At 36.3% G+C, this 19479-nt stretch overlaps 1 protein-coding gene across 7 annotated transcripts in view; it reads left to right on the top strand.

Moving 5' to 3' along the window:
* The window catches only part of LOC128865155 (protein cappuccino), a 162347-nt gene that overhangs the window by 126786 nt on the left and 16082 nt on the right, over positions 1-19479 (top strand). For all 7 annotated transcript variants that reach the window (XM_054105213.1, XM_054105212.1, XM_054105214.1 and 4 more), the window contains one exon: positions 13203-13363. In XM_054105213.1, coding sequence (XP_053961188.1) covers positions 13203-13363 — 161 coding nt within the window. The remainder of the gene's footprint in view (positions 1-13202; positions 13364-19479) is intronic.

Below are 19479 nucleotides of genomic sequence, written 5' to 3'. Positions count from 1 at the left end.
GCAAGGGAGGAGTGTAGTGCTGCAGACAAGTGAGTCGCAAGGCACTGTTAGTGCGAAAATATGCTATAAATTTTCATTGTAGCGCAAATTAAGTTTGTCGCATGAAGAGATATCAAGATGTGGATACTTGAGCGTATAGGGGAATGCGGAAAAGCATATAAAATAAATTAAAAGCAAATAGGCATTAACCTTCCTTAAGCAATTGGCCTTCACTGAGCTTAATAAGCATGATTAGGTTTCGCGGATAAATGAATTTTCATCAGAAAGTGGGATCAGGATGCGTAAGCGTTTTTAATTAGTGCGCCAAAGCGTTTGTTAAATTCAGTGACAGAAGTTAGCGTAGACTTCAGCTAATTAGTTGGCCTTGATAGCTCAAAGAACTGGTTGTCGAGGTGTAGTCTATAGGATTTCAGTAGTGTAACACCAATTGCCGACTCTGTAATCAAGTCGCTTGATGTTTTTCATGACAGATCTTTTTTTCTTAAATTTCGACAAAAACATAATTCATTGGGTAACAAGAATTTTGTAGATCATTTAACGGTTTTTCTCACGACACTGTTAACCACCCATTTATGGCGTGTACCTGGTCTTTGCCCTCACAGTGGACACTCAACTTAAACTTAATATTTTTTTTATGTTTTTATAAAAGTGTTTAAGCACCAAATTTTGTACAAAATTCACAAAAATTTATGAAATTAAAAAAAAAATTCAATTTTTTTATTTAGAATTTTTAGAAAAATGTTGAGTTGTATAGCCCATTATTTTATATTAGTATACAAATAACAAAGTGTCAGTCTCACGTGGCTTCAATATTCCGTTAATTTTTTTAAATGTTTTTCGCTGAGGTGTTGAGCATTTTCAGCCATATAAAAGACTTCCAAAGATGTGATTTACCTCTTAGTTTCACAGTCCGTGGTGGACCATAGCTTCGTCAACAATTTTTCTCCACTTTATTCTTTCCATGGCTTCATCACCATCTCTCCAGTTGTGTACGTTAATTTCCTTAACATAATCTAACCATCTCTTCCGTAAGCATCCACTTTTTCTTCCTGTTCTTAGACTGCATACCTTAAAGTTTTCTAAGGTAAAAATGTTGAACGTTTTGATGGCTTGTTTTTTGAATTTGTTAATTTTTTGTGAACTTTGTGCAAAGTTTGCCGCGTTGCGTTATATAGTTTTGTTCGTAGAATGCACATACTTTATATTATAATAGATTTGTGGGGGGTTGGATAAGTCCAAACACTCGGCCAGGAAGACCATTGCACAACACCCTGATAGATTACAGTAGAAAGAATAGAGAGACGGGTTAGATATTAAATGGATGGTAAAGCGGAAAATTTGGTTTGAGGTTACACTTCGGCAAATTATTTGGATTCATTAATGAAACATAAGAGATCCGAAAAAGGAAAAGTGTGAACCTTATCCGTACTCAGTACCTAGCAACCCAACAGCCTAAGTCTGATTCTAGAAAACGCCGAACAGCTTAAGAGAAAATGTGCTGCAGTGTCCCCATTCTCAAGACAGGATAGGCATATTGAGTTGCCAATGGCTCCTATGGTAGCTAGAAGGCTTATAGTTTTATAAAAACAAAAAAATATTGCTATAACTTGGTGATTCATTGCGTTCCTATCATTTTGAACTCAGATCATGAGCCCTTTCACATGCCCCCCCACTTGACCTACATCCACAAGAAAAAATTGTTTGAACTTTTAATGCCTCAATTTTTTCTTATAAAGCTTTTTTAGCCTAAAACTTGATAAAGTAGAAAAATCACCCGTTACAAGCGAATTGTCACATTTAAAAAAGGACCCGTTACAAGGGGAACTTCTAATGCTTCAAACTTATCTTAAATAGCTTTTGTAGTCTAAAATTCGAAAGAGTTGAAAAAAGCACAAGGCGAGTTTTCACATTTGAAGAAAGCACCCGTTACAAGGCAAATTTTCACATTTTAAAAAGCATCCGTTACATGGCGAACTTTTAATGCCTCAAACTTGGTGACTCGTTGCGTTCCTATTGCATTAAACGCAGGTGTACATACATTTATGTCACCAAGAGAGAGAATGAGCCCTTACACATGCCCCCCACTTGACCTAAATCCACAAGAAAAAAATTGTTTGAAGTTTTAATGCCTCATCTTAAATACATAGCTTTTGTAGTATAAAATTCGAAAGAGTTGAAGAAGCACCTATTACAAGGCGAATTTTCAGATTTTGAAAAAACCACCCGTTACAAGGCGAATTTTCACAATTGAAAAACGCATACGTTACAAGGCGAATTTTCACATTTTAAAAAGCACCCGTTACAAGGCGAACTTTTAATGCCTCAAAATTTTCTAAAATAGCTTTTGTAGTATAAAATTCGAAAGAGTTGAAAAAAACCAGTCACAAGGCGATTTTTTACATTTAAAAAAGCACCCATTACAAGACGAATTTTCGCAATTGAAAAAAGCACCCGTTACAAGGCGAATTTTCACATTTGAAAAAACACCCGTTGCAAGGCGAGTTTTCACATATCAAAAAGCACCCGTTACAAGGCGAGTTTTCACATTTGAAAAAGCGCCCGTTACAAGGTGAATTTTTACATTTTCAAATTGTTCTCACTATTATGATAACCAGCTTTTAAAACCAATCAAATTATACATGTAACTGCAAATAACTTCACACAGCAGTGTAATTAAGCACTCGCACGCATACATACATGAACATACATGAACAGAACACTTCGCTCTGTGCAAACAAATGATCGAATAGCACTTATATGTATTTGTATGTACATACATATGTGAGTATAAATTTTGCACGCGCTCAGCGAAATTTTTAGCTAAATAACGAAATAAGCAATTGTTGTACTTATTACACCTCAGCAGACTATCCAGACCCACATATACATACATACATACACTCGCATGGCACTAACTCTCTAATGTTACCGCTTTCGCGAGCAACACTCACTCATATTGACCAAAAATATATCAATTACTCGCAGACTTCTTGGCAGTGCTGCGTTCAACTCAGCTGTCAGCGGTTATCAGCGACAAGCACCCAAGAATTGATAAGCTTTTCGACGAGCATTGGAAACATTTTCAAGTGTTTTTAGAGAGCAGAAAACGCCTTCACAGTCATGCATAAGTGCACACACCTAATCAATTATTTTAGAAATCAACAAAACCACCAGTTGCTCAAAAGTAGTTGACGCCTTCGAATGCAAAAACTGCGCGAAAGTGCAAAATTTAAGAGCAAATTTCTAGAAATGTGAAATTTTCACAAAGTGAAGAAAGCAAAAAACAAAAACTCAAAACAAATAAAAGTAAAAATAAAAATCTCAAAACAAATTAAAGTAAAAATAAAAATAAAAAACAATGCCGCTAACAAATAAGAATAAGTGTGTGAAACGGCGCGATGTAGTAGAAAAAATATTTAAAACGCCAAATCTGCAGGGATTCTATGATGAACTGAACACAGCCGAAATGCTGGACCACAATGATATAGGCTATAGCGTTGGCCTACAACTGAAACCAGCCGACAATTTAACGCTGATGAATTTCAACTGTGAATGGGAAAAAGATCTCAAAATAGGGCCCTTAACGCCCCCCATAGGTGGGAGAAGTAGTAAGAGGAAAATTCAACTGTCGGCCGGTTGGTGTCCTTTGCTGGCCAAATTGGCCAGTATTGAGACAAATGAATATAAGATCGATATAAGACCACATCAAAGGCAGAGCCGCCTGATGTTGGGTGCAGCAGAAGTGGCAAAAGTGACAGAAGTGGCAGAAGTAACAGAAGAAGGCGAAGAAGCATACAGCGCCTTAGTAGCAGCTCCAGATACCACAAGAGTATCTTTTCAAATCACAAGAACATTACAAAGCTGTGCCCTGCAAGCGGGCGTGTACGGCAAGCAGCCAGCTGCAATAGCTCAACGCGAAAAGTTAGCAAAATTAAGTTTCAAGGTCAAGCAAGATCTCAATGTGCGAGTGTGTGAAGAATATAGAGTTCCCATTGACACCCACGTATTTGAAAGCTTGCTTACCTTATACCGCTGTGATATGTATTTGGCGAATATTGAACGGCCTTTACGTAGTTTAATCATAGTTGAGCATAAAAAATCAGCCCACGACCAACCCGTTAACGCCTGTGCCATCGTGGGCGCGTCTAATGACAAAGCCATACAGCAACGGCACCCAGTGACTTATTCATCACCTAAATTCGTACCAAAATGTAAGTTTCCAATAAATATAAATTAATCAATAGCAATCAAGCGACAAGCCAAGTGTGTCAATAATGGAGTTAGAATAAAAGTATTACAGAAAATAACAACAGTAACAATAACAACAATCATCGGAAAGTATCATAACTACTTCAACAATAACAATCAATTGATAAATACGGCATAGTATTTGTCATTAAGTTTTCTTGACTCATGCTGCGGCATACTTATAAGCTCATGTTCTAATGCATATATAGGGTTTTCCAATAAGAGCGTGTCAAAATAGATTTAGAAAATAGAATAGAATAGATAATAGAATTTTTTTTGTTATTTTAAAGACTTGCACTTGCACTTCCAAGTAATAGTAGGGCGATGAATTATCCAGTTTTAACTTTTTTTATTTTTATAAGTATTTTTATAGTGCATTCTACATTATAGTGCATTCTCAAACTTTTAACAAAATTTAAGAAAATTTACTATATAGGGTATTCGATGGGGCGGATCGTAATGGAACTAATTTTAAAGAATAGAAGCGCGACGAATTATCCAGTTTAAGTTATCTTTGTTATATTAGATTTTTTATGTTTTTATAAAAGCATATCACTCAAAGCTACTAGGTACAAAATTTACAAAAATTTATTAAGTTCTTTAAAAGTTAATGAGTTTCAAAATTCCTAATTTTTTATTCAGAATTTTTAGAACAACAAAGCAAAAACAAAAAAGGGTAAAGAAAATTTACAAAAGTTGAACAGATTAAAAAAAAACACAAACATCAAAATTTCCAACTCTTTAGTCAGAATTTTTTTTCGGGGTATAGAAAATTTACAAAAATTGAACAGATTTAAAAAAAAAAGAAGAAAACAACATTAAAATTTTCAACTTTTTAGTCAGAATTTTTTTTCGGGGTATAGAAAATTTACAAAAATTGAACAGATTTAAAAAAAACAAAAATTGAATACATTTCAAAAAAAGAAGAAAAACAAACATCAAAATTTCCAACTTCTTATTCAGAATTTTTTTCCTGGGTATAAAAAATTTCCAAAAATTGAACAGATTTTAAAAACAAAAACCAAAAAACGCAAGCATCAAAATTTCCACCTTTTTAGTCAGAGTTTTTTTTCTGGGTATAGAAATTGTACAAAAATTTAACAGATTTGAAAAAAAGAAACAAACCACAAACATCAAAATTTCCAACTCTTTATTCAGAAATTTTTTTTATGGGTATAAAAAATTTACAAAAATTGAACAGATTTCAAGAAAAATAAAAGAAAAAACATCAAAGTTTCCAACTTTTTATCAGAATTTTTTTTTTTCTGGCTATAAAAATTGTACAAAAATTTAACAGACTTCAAAAACAAAAAAAAACACAGGCATCAAAATTTTCAACTTTTTAGTCAGAATTTTTTTTCTGGTTATAGAAAATTTACAAAAATTGAACAGATTTGAAGAAAAATAAAAGAAAAAACATCAAAATTTCCAACTTTTTATTCAGAATTTTTTTTTCTGGCTATAAAAATTGTACAAAAATTTAACAGACTTCAAAAACAAAAAAAACACAGGCATCAAAATTTTCAACTTTTTAGTCAGAATTTTTTTTCGGGGTATAGAAAATTTACAAAAATTGAACAGATTTCAAGAAAAATAAAAGAAAAAACATCAAAATTTCCAACTTTTTATTCAGAATTTTTTTTTCTGGCTATAAAAATTGTACAAAAATTTAACAGATTTCAAAAACAAAAAAAAACACAAGCTTTAAAATTTTCAACTTTTTAGTCAGAATTTTTTTTCGGGGTATAGAAAATTTACAAAAATTGCACAGTTCTTTAGAAAACAAAAATTTACAAAAATTGAACAGATTTCAAGAAAAAAAAGAAGAAAAAAACATCAAAATTTCCAACTTCTTATTCAAAATTTTTTTTCTGGATATAGAAAATTTACAAAAATTGAACAGATTTCAAGAAAAAAAAGAAAAAAAAACTTCAAAATTTCCAACTTCTTATTCAAAATTTTTTTCTGGATATAGAAAATTTAAAAAAATTGGACAGATTTCTAAACAACTGAAAAAAAATTCAAATTATCCAATTTTTTATTCAGAATTTTTAGAAAAATCTGGGTTGATGCAAGTTTCAAATAGTTTAAAATTATCGTTGATTTTTGACAATTTTTTTCGCTTATTTTCTTCTATATAAAAGACTTCCGAACATCTGCATTATATCGAAAAAATGCACAACATCGTATAAAATAAATTGTCAAAAATTAATTAGATTTTTGAGCGACTTCAAACCCGCACTTTGTTATACTAAAATTTGATGGGCTATAAAACCACATACCCAGAATTTTTCCAAAAATTCTTAATGAATGATTTTTTTTTTGTTTTTAAATCTGTTAAATTTTCGTACATTTTCCACAAACTTTGAAGCGTTTAGTTATATAGTTTTTGTTGTAGAATTCTTTTATAAAATCAGAAAAAAGTAATACGAAAAAATTCAAAACTTAGTAATTCGTCACACTACTATTATTTAAACACATACGCATAAGCCATTCTGTATAGCGACTTCGCACAGAGGCACGGATCCAATTTTTCATGCCTCTGCTGTGTAGATCTGATTGAATTTGATCAAAGACCTGGATTATCTTGAGACTCGAAAGGCTGCGGTTGTTTGCGGCGTACTGGCTTCAGAAGACCCAATAACAGAGAGTCTACCGGAGTTAAATCACACAGTCTCGGTGGTAACTTCACTCCATCTCCGCAAGCATTATAACCATAAGCTCAAATCGTTTGAACAATAAAGTTGGATCCCTCGCATGAGCTGCTGAATTATGTTATTTGCCTTGATGGTTTAGCATCAGTGACTAAATAATAAACAACAAATTTGACAGACAACGCCAAAATAACTTGACAGCCACAGCCTGCCAATATCGATCTGTTCCTATTGGAAAACCCTATACAAATGTGTGCACATTGGAAGTCGTAAATTATAGCCTACTTCAGTGTGACGTTGTGCTCGATTATTTTGATATATAATTTCCCGCTCATGTTGACATATGACTTTTCGTTTTATCTGAACTGTTTGCCAAAGAAATATCAAATATTTACCTGTGTCTCTTTGAGTACTCGAGAACTTAAAATAACAACTTTTGCTTAATAATTCATAAGATATTATTTGTGTATGGCAACCTCAAGTAAATGTTTTAAAATCAGGAAATTAGAGATTGGTGCGTTCACTTTGTTGGGTTCAATACCTAAAACAAGCAAATTAAAAAAAACAAGAAATTTGAAAATTAGCTTTTCATGGCAGAAATACACTCGGAGGTTTGCCATTGCCTGCCAAGGGGCGACCGCTATTAGAAAAATGTTTTTCTTAATTTGGAGTTTTCACTGAGATTCGAACCAACGATCTCTCTGTGAATTCCGAATAGTTATCACGCACCAACCCATTCGGCTACGGCGGCCGCCTAAGCGTTCTATTGTTTATCATTAATAAAGTCTTTGAATTGAGCGATTTTTACATACTATATATATAATATATATAAACTCTTTTTGGGAGTTTGGCCGAGCTCCTCCTCCTATTTGTGGTGTGCGTCTTGATGTTATTCCATATACAGTTTTAAGCCGACTCCGAACGGCAGATATTTTTATGAGGAGTTTTTTCATGGCAGAAATACACTCGGAGGTTTGCCATTGCCTGCTGAGGGGCGACCGCTATTAGAAAAATGTTTTTCTTTAATTTTGGTGTTTCACCGAGACTTGAACCTACGTTCTCTCTGTGAATTGCGGCGGCGGCAGACTAACCTGAATTAAATAACTATAGCCTGGGATTTATTAAAAGTTTTAACATTTTATGTGCTTTTTATGTAATTTAACATTTTTTAAATTTTAAAAATTAAATTTTTTTTAAGAAAATATAGTTTATTCACCTACAAAACCAATATAAATACAAATTTCACACTTTAAGGAAATTAAAAAAAAATCAATAAATTTGTTTCAACATTTCACACCTCTTAAATATAATTTTTGGAAGTACACCGGGCATGCAGTTTTACCGCCTGTCGAATTTCAGTGTAATAAAGTAAAAGTTTATAGCAGCTCAAAAATCGCGGCTATTTTCGACATTTTTTTTCCAGGCGGTCTTATGCATTGTTCCCCTATAACGAATCCTCGAATATTTTTATATGAATAAATAAATAAAACACATTTTAGTTTTTAAGGCATCCTTCGCAACCCACCGGTTATAACCAAAGCACATTCATAAATACAAGGTGATATCACTAGAGCAGCTGAGTTGTTTGTTTTTTTATTTCCGTGCGCTTTGGTAGTTTAATTGTCAAAATAGCTTCCTTATTTGGTTTTGCTTTGCTTATTTACATTATGATTGAAATTTTAGTATTCAAAATTCGAAAAGTAAAAAAATAAAATACGCGTAAATGTTTTTGTTGCTGCTCTAGTGCCACCATCTTATACGAATTCGCCTTTGTCATTATAACCCCCCAATCGCTGCTGCTTGCCGAGCGGCGTGAGCCAAGGCGAATCTATTGAAGGTGGTAGAACCAGTAGACCAGTTGATCTGTTTTTTTTTTTTCTTCTTTAGCCGTGTACATACGGATGTCAGCACAAAACATAAATAACGTAACATATTATTTACACTCAAATTTGTAATTTGATAATTAAAATTTTATAATGAACTCAGATTCAAAATGATTTTAATAAATAGTTAAAATAAAGGGAAAGTTCGGAATTTGTTTTAAATAAATAAATCAATTCTTTGTTTTCCGCTTTCACGTGACATTCTATGTAGTCTGCAATGTGTTTCTATTGGTTTAATGTCACCACCTTTACTGAAATCGCCCAACGCGCACCAATTTTTCCAAGCGAAAATATTCATGTGAAATATTAATTCCTTTTTTCTAATTTTTATTTGTTCTGCTTCGATTTCTACCGTTACTGTGCGACCAGGCGGTTTTCAAAAGTTTCTCTGCCTTTTTGAAATAACCATGCCCATTTTTTTACAATTTCATATGCACATTTTTCTTAATTTTCAACAAAAGTAGTGTCTTTTTTTTTGAAAGTAATAAAACTAAATATGAAGTGCAGTGGAACTGAAGAAGCAAAGAATGACAGCTCAGCACACCTTCATTCAAAAATCGTTCGTGTTCTATTTTTTTAAGGTGCTAATGCTCTTGAAGTCTTTCTCTTAGACCGCCAAAAGTTTTGCTTACATTTCCAGACATCTATTTGAGGAAGACAGAGACGCAGAAGGTTCGGCAGAGCAACACGAGGATTTCTCCCACATGAGCCTTGCCAGCCGCTTTCTCCTTTCCCTCTCATTCTTCGATTTCCCGGCTTCCTTGGGGTCGTGCCGCCCCGCAGTGACTTTGCAACGCAAACCCTGCGAAACTGGGAAACGATTCTTCGTCCCTGAAGAGGATATTGCAACAGCAACCCACGTCTCCTTCAGGATGCGCTCTCGCTCGTATAATTGACAGACTTTGGTAATGGCTGGAGCCTCCATACTCTATACCCCTGCCGGCGAAACGGGCGGATTGCCACTTGTGTTGGTTCCACCTGGAGCAATGACCCTGTTGTTGGCCATTGCCTTCAGACAGTTTTAGTTCGGGACTCCTTCCTAGCCAGTTTGATTCGCGTATGACACCCTGATTCTATACCAACTTTGAGTCACCACACGTTTGTTGAAACCTAAGCCAGCTAAGAAGGTCACTCGTGAGATACCAGGGCTTCCCTATAAACCACCTGAGTCGCGCCTGTTGGGAGTTCAGGCAACTCCTCACGGGCTATTTGAGATAGATATTCAACAGATTTTCCAAAATTTTTCATTTGCTATTACCAAAAAAAGAAAGATAATGAAACATTCCACATTCGTAGTTCGGGTAACTTAGAACCGTCTATCGGAGAAATGATCCTACTTTAGTGTAGGCTTAGGAAATTTTAGTAAACTGCTACATATAAGGAACACATGAAATCACAATAGAGTTGGGTAAGCGAATGTGACACTCAAAATACTATGCAAAATATAAAGTTCAATTTCACGATGAGATAAATGGGAATATATGTACCTATTTAATAGAAAGTCCAATAGTCGTTAATAAAATCAACTATTATTATACTTAGCCACTCAAATAAGCGATGATGCGCCTATGAAAATAATTAATGAGTAAACATCATAAAATATATTTAGCTAACCTTGCGAAGGCCGCAAGTAGATTTAGACAAAGAATATTAGTACTTCTTAGTGTTCATTATCAAGGTTGAAATTATGATAAACACTGTGGTAAAACCTCTTATCATTTTACGTCATTAATTCATTAAAATTTTTTTCAACTCCTCAGAAGATAATAACAAAAAACTAGTAAAGAGTTTTGTTTATTTTCAAAGTAAAACCAATTGTCCGTCTTTTATAAAACTTTGTCTGATAAGATAATCAGTTATGATGTGTGAAACACTTAATTTTCGAACTTGAAATCTAACAAGTGTCAACAAGTTCTACCACGGACTAAGTAGTCAAGTGAGCTGTTAAATCAGCACCCAACAAACGATATTCGGAGGTTGCTCTCTCAACGTGCCCCTAATATTGGACGGCGCAGGAGCATGGATGATGACATCAAGAGAGGTGGCGGCTCTTTGCCTGTTAACGATGGCGATTACGCTGCCGTTTAAAATACTGTATGAGCTTTACATGCACTCGGATTTTCTCCCAAGAAGACAAAGAATTCCCTATATATTTAGCTCATTCAAAACAATTGGTGCAGGTGGGACCAATCAACAAAAAGAAGAAGCTTAAAGAGAGATCTTCCCTTTCGGGATCCTATTGAGATGTGACATAACATTGTTGTGGTAATCTGTGGACTTCACTACCTTCATACAATCTTTTAAAAATCTTAGAGAGCGCTAAAAAGAGTCTGAGACTTTTAAGTAGTCTGTGCCAAGAATGATAGATGACCAAATTTGACCAGGATTGCCAACAAAATTGTGAGAGTAACTTCGACTTATCGGGTTGGTTGGTAGGTTTAACGTGGTGATTCACAATGAATCTATGTAATTAGCGCATCTGCGTCATTTTGTTGCCATCACCTCGTCACCAACAAGTTATACGGGTTATTTATACACGACTATATTCAGTCTGTGCGATTGAGAAACCTCATAAGTTTGTTTATGTCTGTACCAGCCAGCTCTCGGTTTGCCAAGAATTAACATTCTGGGCAGAGGATTCGCAGAGGAAGTGGAAGACACAATCTTTCTTCTCCGGTTGATTACAACTATGACAGTACAAATACCCATTTTGGCTGTTTGCATTTCGTCCTATGGGCCAGAATCCAATTATTACTGCTGTGAGTCTGCAGGCATCCCTTCGTTTCATATTTATCATCATATTTATGTCTAATCCCTCTTTCTGCAATCTACATTTCGTAGGTACCGTAAGGAAATTGTATTCTGGATTGCATCCAGTGTTGTGAATACCAATTCTGCAAGAACGTTATTCATGGCAGATCCCCCTCCCTTGCCAGTTCGTCGGCTTTTACGTTTCCTTCAATGTTCCGATGTCCCGGGAGTCAGTAAAGTACCGTTATGGTTTACGCTCAAAAAGGTAAGGCTATTTCTACTTTGTGCCACAGTTTAGAGGTTGTTGTAGCCGAATCCAGTGCCTGGATTGCAGATGGCTATCCGAAAGAATAGCAATATTAATCTTAAGAGAACTATGCCCCTATTGGCACTACTTCCGTCTGAAAGAGACTGCTAGTATTCTGCCACGTAATTTGATGTTGTAATCTCTTCCAAGAGCTTTCCACCAAACTACCGATCCGTATAATAAAATTGGTTATATAACCGCCTTGTACAACCATAGAGTATACTAATATAGTAAATAGGTATATAGTAAATAGGTGAAATTTTTACATCTTTCGAATTAGAATATTGCAACTGGTGCTATTATATTGACCGGCACTGTATGTTGAAGATCCCATCTTCTTCCATACGCTTGCAGGCAACAGAATTCTGTCCGCTCATTTCCGCAGTCAGACGTTGTTGTTCAGACGGCAACAAAGTAACATGGGCGGGGACTGTGTTTATTTTTTTCGTATATCGCCGACACATTCTCAGTTTTTTCGCAAACAAACCGCTGTCATGAGGTCGATTACGTCAGCCCATCAGCTGATCCCTTCAAAATCAAGTATTCATTTTTTTCAATACTCTTTACTAGCGTTCACGAATTTCAACACTGCGCGGTCCGTAACGTTTCAGTAAAAATACCATTTAATATATTCCTATGATATCTTTTTTAGAGACCGATAGAGCAGAAAAATATTTCCCCGCTTTATAATTTTATATTTATTTCGTCATTTCATTTCATGCTGACATCCGAATGCACAGAAAACAACAAATAAGTTGGTCTACCGCAAGGGGAATCTATTGAAGGTGGTATCGCTAAATCAGCTGATTTGTTTTTTCTTTCGCCGTGCCCATGTGGCTGTCAGCTCAGAATGAAACAAAGCGAATTCATTCTTTGATTTCTCTTTTGCCAATACTTTGCTTTGACAATCAAACGTACAAAAAATTGTTGTTGGTCTAGCGCCACCACCTTTAATGAATGCGCCTTGGTCTACCGACACCACCTTTAACAGATTCGCCTTGGCTCTGACGTTAATTTTCTTCAATGTCAAGCAACCCTGCAGTTTCTGCCAATGAGTAAGTCTTTTGTTGTCATAGCTGAAAAGTAAATTTTTCGAAATTGTATTAAAAAACCAAAACAAATATTTTAAGAAATCACTTCAAAGCGTAGCAAATTTGTCAGCAGTCAATGAACGAAAATATATATTTAGAAATTATATACCTACCATTACACAATATGGTAGCGATTCTACAAATGTTCCACGTAATCTATAGCTCCTACAAAATAAGTAAGTGCAGCGCACCTCCATAACTGCCAATGCCCGCGCTCAAAGTCACTCAATACCAAATTTGTAATCAATTCTTTTTCCTCCTTTCACAGGCCAAATGCTCATGAAATGGCTAATTTCATCTCTGCAACAGTCTGGCAACAATCTCAACGAACAGGACTTGAATAACCTAACAATGCAGTATTGTAACAATTTGATAAATGTGGGTGTGTTAAAGCAGATTTCCGAGGAAACGGATATCAAAAACTTCAGTGTAAGTATTCGAATGGAATGAGTGTTGAATGAGTTGCAGAAGTTAATATCCTTAGACTTCCTTTAAAGTCTAACTGTAGCAAACTTTAGTGCATATTAATTGCTGTCCAATCCCAGTCTCCCACCATAACTACAAGTAAAATGTTGAAAATGGTAGCGAAAAAAAACACAACCATTACTTCCTACCACAAATTAAAAATTGATATTCCAACGTTCAGTGACTTTTGCCACTGCACACTCAGGAAACTTAAGAAAAAAAATGTCTTTTTAAAAATTAAAAAACTTATGAACTCCTCCAAGGTGAGTGGACTAAAAGAGTTACACAAAAAGCAAAACGAAATTCCTTTGCTCAAGCAGAAATGCAACTAAACTTTTTTGAGTACTTTAGAGTTGTTAAGGCGCGCCGCCACCAACCAACTTGCTTGCCTTCGAGTGTTTTGCACTTCCCACAGCGCCTTCAATCCATGCCAACCGCCCATTCGTAGAACAGTGCAGCACGTATCCGTCGTAGTGCACAGCAGCAGAATTGTGACAGCTAAGCGCGCAGAGAAACTTATGGGTTTTAGGTTGAAGAATCGCCCCGGCAAACGGAAGCAGTCAAAACGGATATGAAAGGCTTGACGTGGTTGACACCGTTGTTGTTGCTGCCGGTGTTGTTGTTATTAAGAGTCATTAGCCACTGTGCCCAGTTTCAAGTGTCAATTTTTTTCTTTCTTTTGCTGTTTTTTATGCTGCTTTAAATTTTTTCTTTTTATTTCTATTTATTTTGCTTTGCATCTTTTTATTTCGCTTTTTGACTATTTTGCCATGCAAATTCGTTGAGTGCAACGCTACGTAATCAAATTCAATGCTTTCTAACTTGAATGTGGTTTTGAAGTTCGTTCTGCTACGTCGCCAAATATTTGTTAAAGATTTCTATGCGGCTTGTCTTGCACAAGTCTGTACTGACTTTCGGCAAAATGTTGTAATTTCTATTCTGTCAAGATCTTCATTTCTAAGGAGATTTTTGCTCAATGTCGGCGTGCTGGTATGCGTTGATGATTTCTTCAAATTTACGCAATTCGTAAAGTGCATTGCCAGACAGTGTGCAAATTGTGAACTGGACAGTAAATAAAGGCCGACAGCTGAATGAATGCGCAATTATGAAAAAACCTCGCAGTTTACTCTTTATTCACTTTAAAAATCAAAGAAAAAAATAGAAATTTAATGAAAACTTTCAAAGTAATGGTAAGATTTATCACCGCGGTATGCCTAACGGTGATTAAAAACTCTGTTAAGTTTGAGAAAAACCACTAGCAGAGAATTAACTCAAGCCAGACATTCGCTTGTATTTGCGATACGCCGTCAGCTGTTGGTTTCTAAAGTTGACTGTGTTTGTTTAGGAAAGTTCACGCTTTTGGGGCTTGTTTTTTTGCATTTGTTATCTCCAAAGTATTTACTTGAATCATTACAAAAGATATTTGATAGGGAGAGTCTGTCAGGCATCTTCTTTGTCGCTGTGCCGCGAGGCATTCCTCTAGGTTTAGATACTTTGGCTTCTTGAATAATACTGTTGACCTTAGTGAGTCTAAGTGAGTGGTTTAAATGCCGACTACCACTTCCACCTACCTACGGTGCGTGTCATCTGGTATAGAGACCAAAATGTGAAAACCAATGTATCTATAAGACCAATTAACCCAGGGAACTTAAACTTGGCACGAATGCAAAAATTGTAACGGGTAGTTAAGTTTCAAGGGCCAGTGTTGATTTTGAATAAAGTACAATTTTTTTAGGAAATTATTATCATTTCTCTTGATTATGATAATATTGGTATGGCTCAATTATGAAGGGAACAAAATATCGGCCAAATGACCGCCGCGGCCTCAGCGGCACACCTCCATCCGATGGTCCAAATTTTCGATGACGCTGAGGCATAATTGAGGTTCTATGCCATTAATGTGCCGAGTTATCTCATCCTTTAGCTCTTGAATTGTTGCTGGCTTATCGACGTACACCTTTTCTTTCAAATAACCTCAAAGTAAGAAGTCCAACGGTGTCAAATCACATGATCTTGGCGGCCAATGGACATCGCCGCGACGTGAGATTATTCGGCCATCAAATTTTTCGCTCAAAAGAGCCGTTATTTCGTTAGCTGTGTGACAAGTGGGAGCGTTCTGTTGAAACCACATATCGTCCACATCCATATCTTCCAATTCGGGTAATAAAAAGTTCGTTATCATCTCACGATAGCGAACTCTGTTCACAGTAACTGCCTGACCGGCTTCATTTTGGAAAAAATACGGCCCAATGATGCCGCCTTCCCATAAACCGCACCAAACAGTCACACTTTGTGGGTGCATTGGTTTTTCGGCAATCACTCTTAAATTATCATTCGCCCAAATGCGGCAATTCTGCTTATTGACGAATCCACTGGGATGAAAATGTGCCTCATCACTGAAGATGATTTTCTTCACGAAGTGCGCGATATGCATTTTGATTTGAACACCCGTTTTCATAATAAGCGTGAATAACTTTAACGCGTTGCTCGATTGTGTATCTTTCCATGGTTCAAATTGAGTTAGTCTGAAACTGAAAAATGTCAAATGAAATGCAGAAAAAAGCTTCACGTTTAGGTCTGGTTAACATTCAACATCGGCCCTTGAAATTTAACCACTCTTTATAATTGGCGCATACACCCTTTTTGGATGTTTGGTTGAGCTCTTCCTCCTATTTGTGGCGTGCGTCTTGTTGTTGTTCCACAAATGGAGGGACTTACAGCTTTAAGCCGACTCCGAACGGCAGATATTTTTTTTTATGAGGAACTTTTTCATGGCAGAAATACACTCGGAGGTTTGCCATTGCCTGCCGAGGGGCGACAGCTATTAGAAAGCACGTTTTCTTTATTTTGGTCTTTCACCGAGATTCGAACCTCTCTCTGAACTCCGAATGGTAGTCACGCACCAACTCATTCGGCTACGGTGGCCCTTTTAAATGTTGACCATAATTCGTAATTCAGCCATCTGTAAACGCTAATTTTGAATGACTCGCTGGAGCACTTTGGTCGGTATCCCGTGAATAACTTAAGTAATGTTGGCTTCCAATGCCACAACCGAAGCTGATTCAGCCACGAAGAATTTAGACTTTACCTACCTTCACAAATAAAAGTCCAAATCCAAGTCACACGATCTTGGTGGCCAATTCACCGGTCCAAAACGAGAGTTGCCATCTTGTCGGAACCAAATGTTGTGGAGATCACGGACTTCAATTTCCGGCATTAGAAAGCCGTTTATCATGGCACGATAGCGTTCGCCATTCGCTGTTACATTGGCGCCAGCGTTGCTTTTCGATGATACTTCTACCCCATGGGCCGCATGGATGTAATGGCTGTTCTTGAATGGCTTCGGGTTGCTCTTCAGCCCAAATACGACGATTTGAAGCCAAAAAATGGGCCTCATCGCTGTACATCATAAGTTTGCTTGTGCGCGCGATGAACACTTTTCACACAGCGTCGGGTTTCGTAATACAATTTCACGTTTTTAACATTTTAAACGTTGTTGATGAGACTTGAGCCTTTCCATGATGAAGTGTCAATGAATACTGGAAAAAAATTATGTATTTAGTTTAACAGTGGTCACGCGTGATCTGTCAAAAAACAAAACCTATTGGAAAAAGTACCTCCTATCTGATCACCTTTTACAGTTTACCCAAGCTTTAAAAATCGACAAATCCACGTAATATCGTTTGCATTTGAACAATTAAAGAAAGGTAAATTAGGTTCGGAACGAACTTTTATATGTATACCCGCGCATAGTTTAGTAAAATTAATTTGGGCTGGCTGTTGATATTTGAATCAAACAAACAATGGGCGTTAAAGCTTGTAAACAGCTATAACAGATGGACAAACGGAAATTTAGTCTTAACGTATAAAGAAATGGGCGCTGTTTCTATCCGAACTCAATAATATCCATGTCGAATCTAAATAATATGGAGAGCAACAGGTGTGCAAAGTTTAGACGAGTTTTATTAATTTGCTATCGATATAAACTCATATTCACAAAAGTGGCCGTGGCATCGTATTTCTTTTTTCGTGTGTTCATGAATTGCTCCAAATCGAAGTAATTTTGCTTCGTTTAGAAAAGTTTTTTTCAACTATTTTTTTTTAAATTACCGTTAAATGACAGGCATACAAGAAATAACTTATATTCCAAATTTCATTAAAATGCATATAAAATATAAACTTCAGCTCGATTTATCGTGCGCACGGGCTAAAGGCATGTACACTTATGGACATAAAAATAGGTGTACGACACTTTGACCGCTTTTGCCTATTTTACTTTTGTTTATTTAATGTATTAAGTTTTTATAAAAGCTGATCGCATAATACAACAAAAATATATAAAACGATTTTTTCAAACTGTATAGAAAAATTACGAAAATTCTGTAAATTTTCACAAAAATTTCAAACTTTTTAATCAGGATTTTTAGAATCATGTTTGGTACGCAGTCTTATAGCCCATGCAATTTTAGTAAGTAAAAAAAGTTCAAGTTCCTAGTAGTTACTAAATACGGTTGATTTTTGAAATTTTTTTCTGAGCTGTTTCATTCCATATAAAAAAATGTGGAGTAGGCGGTAGATGGAGAAAATGCACAAGACCGCGACCGAAAAAAATCTCAAAAATCAGTGACTTGACTTTGACTTTTGAAACTTAAAACTTGCACTTTACAGTAATATGTGAAATTTGGAGAATTCTTATAAATTTTGTACAAAGGAGGAAACACGAGAAAACACAGAATCCCTCAACTAAGTCCAATTATGCTCAAAGGGGAAGCTCTTGTGATTTCGGAAGAAACCAAGTACATACATAGGAAGCTGACTTGAAAGTCAAACATCTTAGAAAGAGTTAGGAAAGCTAAACTAGCTTTTTATGCCTGTAAGACAGCTTTAGGAATTAGCAATATGTGGGGTCATGAAAAGCTTGCCATCCATGGCTTTGGACATCATATCACATCTGCCACCCCTAGATCTCTTCTGCAAATACTCAGCGGCCTGCTCCGCTTAAAGGCTCAAAACGAGCTCACAATGGAGGACTGTCACACATGGACATTCAACCATCTTAGACTCCTACACGGATATACCCAGTGACTATATTTATCACCCTCCCATTCTTTGCTTCGAAAGGAATCTCCTAATGAAAATCCCTTCTAGACTGGAATGGCTTGAAGAAGATCCAACACCCAACACACCCGTCAAGATCTACAAGGACGGATCTAAAATGGTCACCGGTGTAGGATCAGGGTTATTTTGCGAAGAGCTTTCTAGTAGTGAATCCTTTAAACTTTTCTAGCGGAAATAAATGCTATTCATGAAGCCTTACAATGGTTAAAGATAAACAGAATATCATCAACGGATATCTGCTTTCTATCGGACAGCCAAACTGCCCTACGAGCCCTGGATGCATTCCAAACAACATCAAGGAGTGTCTTACGTTGTCGCCAATCTCTAAATGAGATGGCCAAGCAATATCGTATAATCTTATGCTGGGTTCCAGGCCACAGAGATATACCAGGGAACTGTAGGGCAGACCAACTTGCAAGAGAAGGTACCTGTTTGCCAGACATAAGTAATTTTATGGAGATACCTCTCGCAACTTGTAAGCTTCTCATTAAGGACGCACTAATCAGTTCTGCAAATCAAAGATGGATTAGCGTTAACACCTGTGAAATTGCTAGGCAAACATGGCCAAGGCTAAACTTACGTCTGGCCAAGAGTATTATAAAACTGAGTAGACTTCAAATCAGGGCCTTAGTAGGGGCCCTCACGGGACATTGTCTTATACGAATTCATGCAATGAGATTAGGCGTTTACACGCATGATTTCTGTCGTAGCTGCAGAAATGAGGAGGAGCTGGAAACAATTCAACACCTTTTTTGCTCATGCCCAGCTCTAGCCAGAAGCAGGAACCGATTTTTAAAATCCTACTTCTTAACGAATATAGATAATCTATACACTTTAGGTATCAACAACCTTTTACGCTTTGTGAAAAGCTCAGGATGGTTCAATATGGAGAGGGAAATGTAGCTCAGTCCCCGCGGCTCAAAACGAGCCCATGGTCTAAGTGGCATCGTTGTCTCTATGTG

Source organism: Anastrepha ludens, chromosome 5 (genome assembly GCF_028408465.1).
Source record: "Anastrepha ludens isolate Willacy chromosome 5, idAnaLude1.1, whole genome shotgun sequence".
NCBI classification, from domain to species: domain Eukaryota; kingdom Metazoa; phylum Arthropoda; class Insecta; order Diptera; family Tephritidae; genus Anastrepha; species Anastrepha ludens.
The sequence above is the reverse complement of the archived record's forward strand: the minus strand, read 5'-3'. Positions and strand labels throughout refer to the sequence as shown.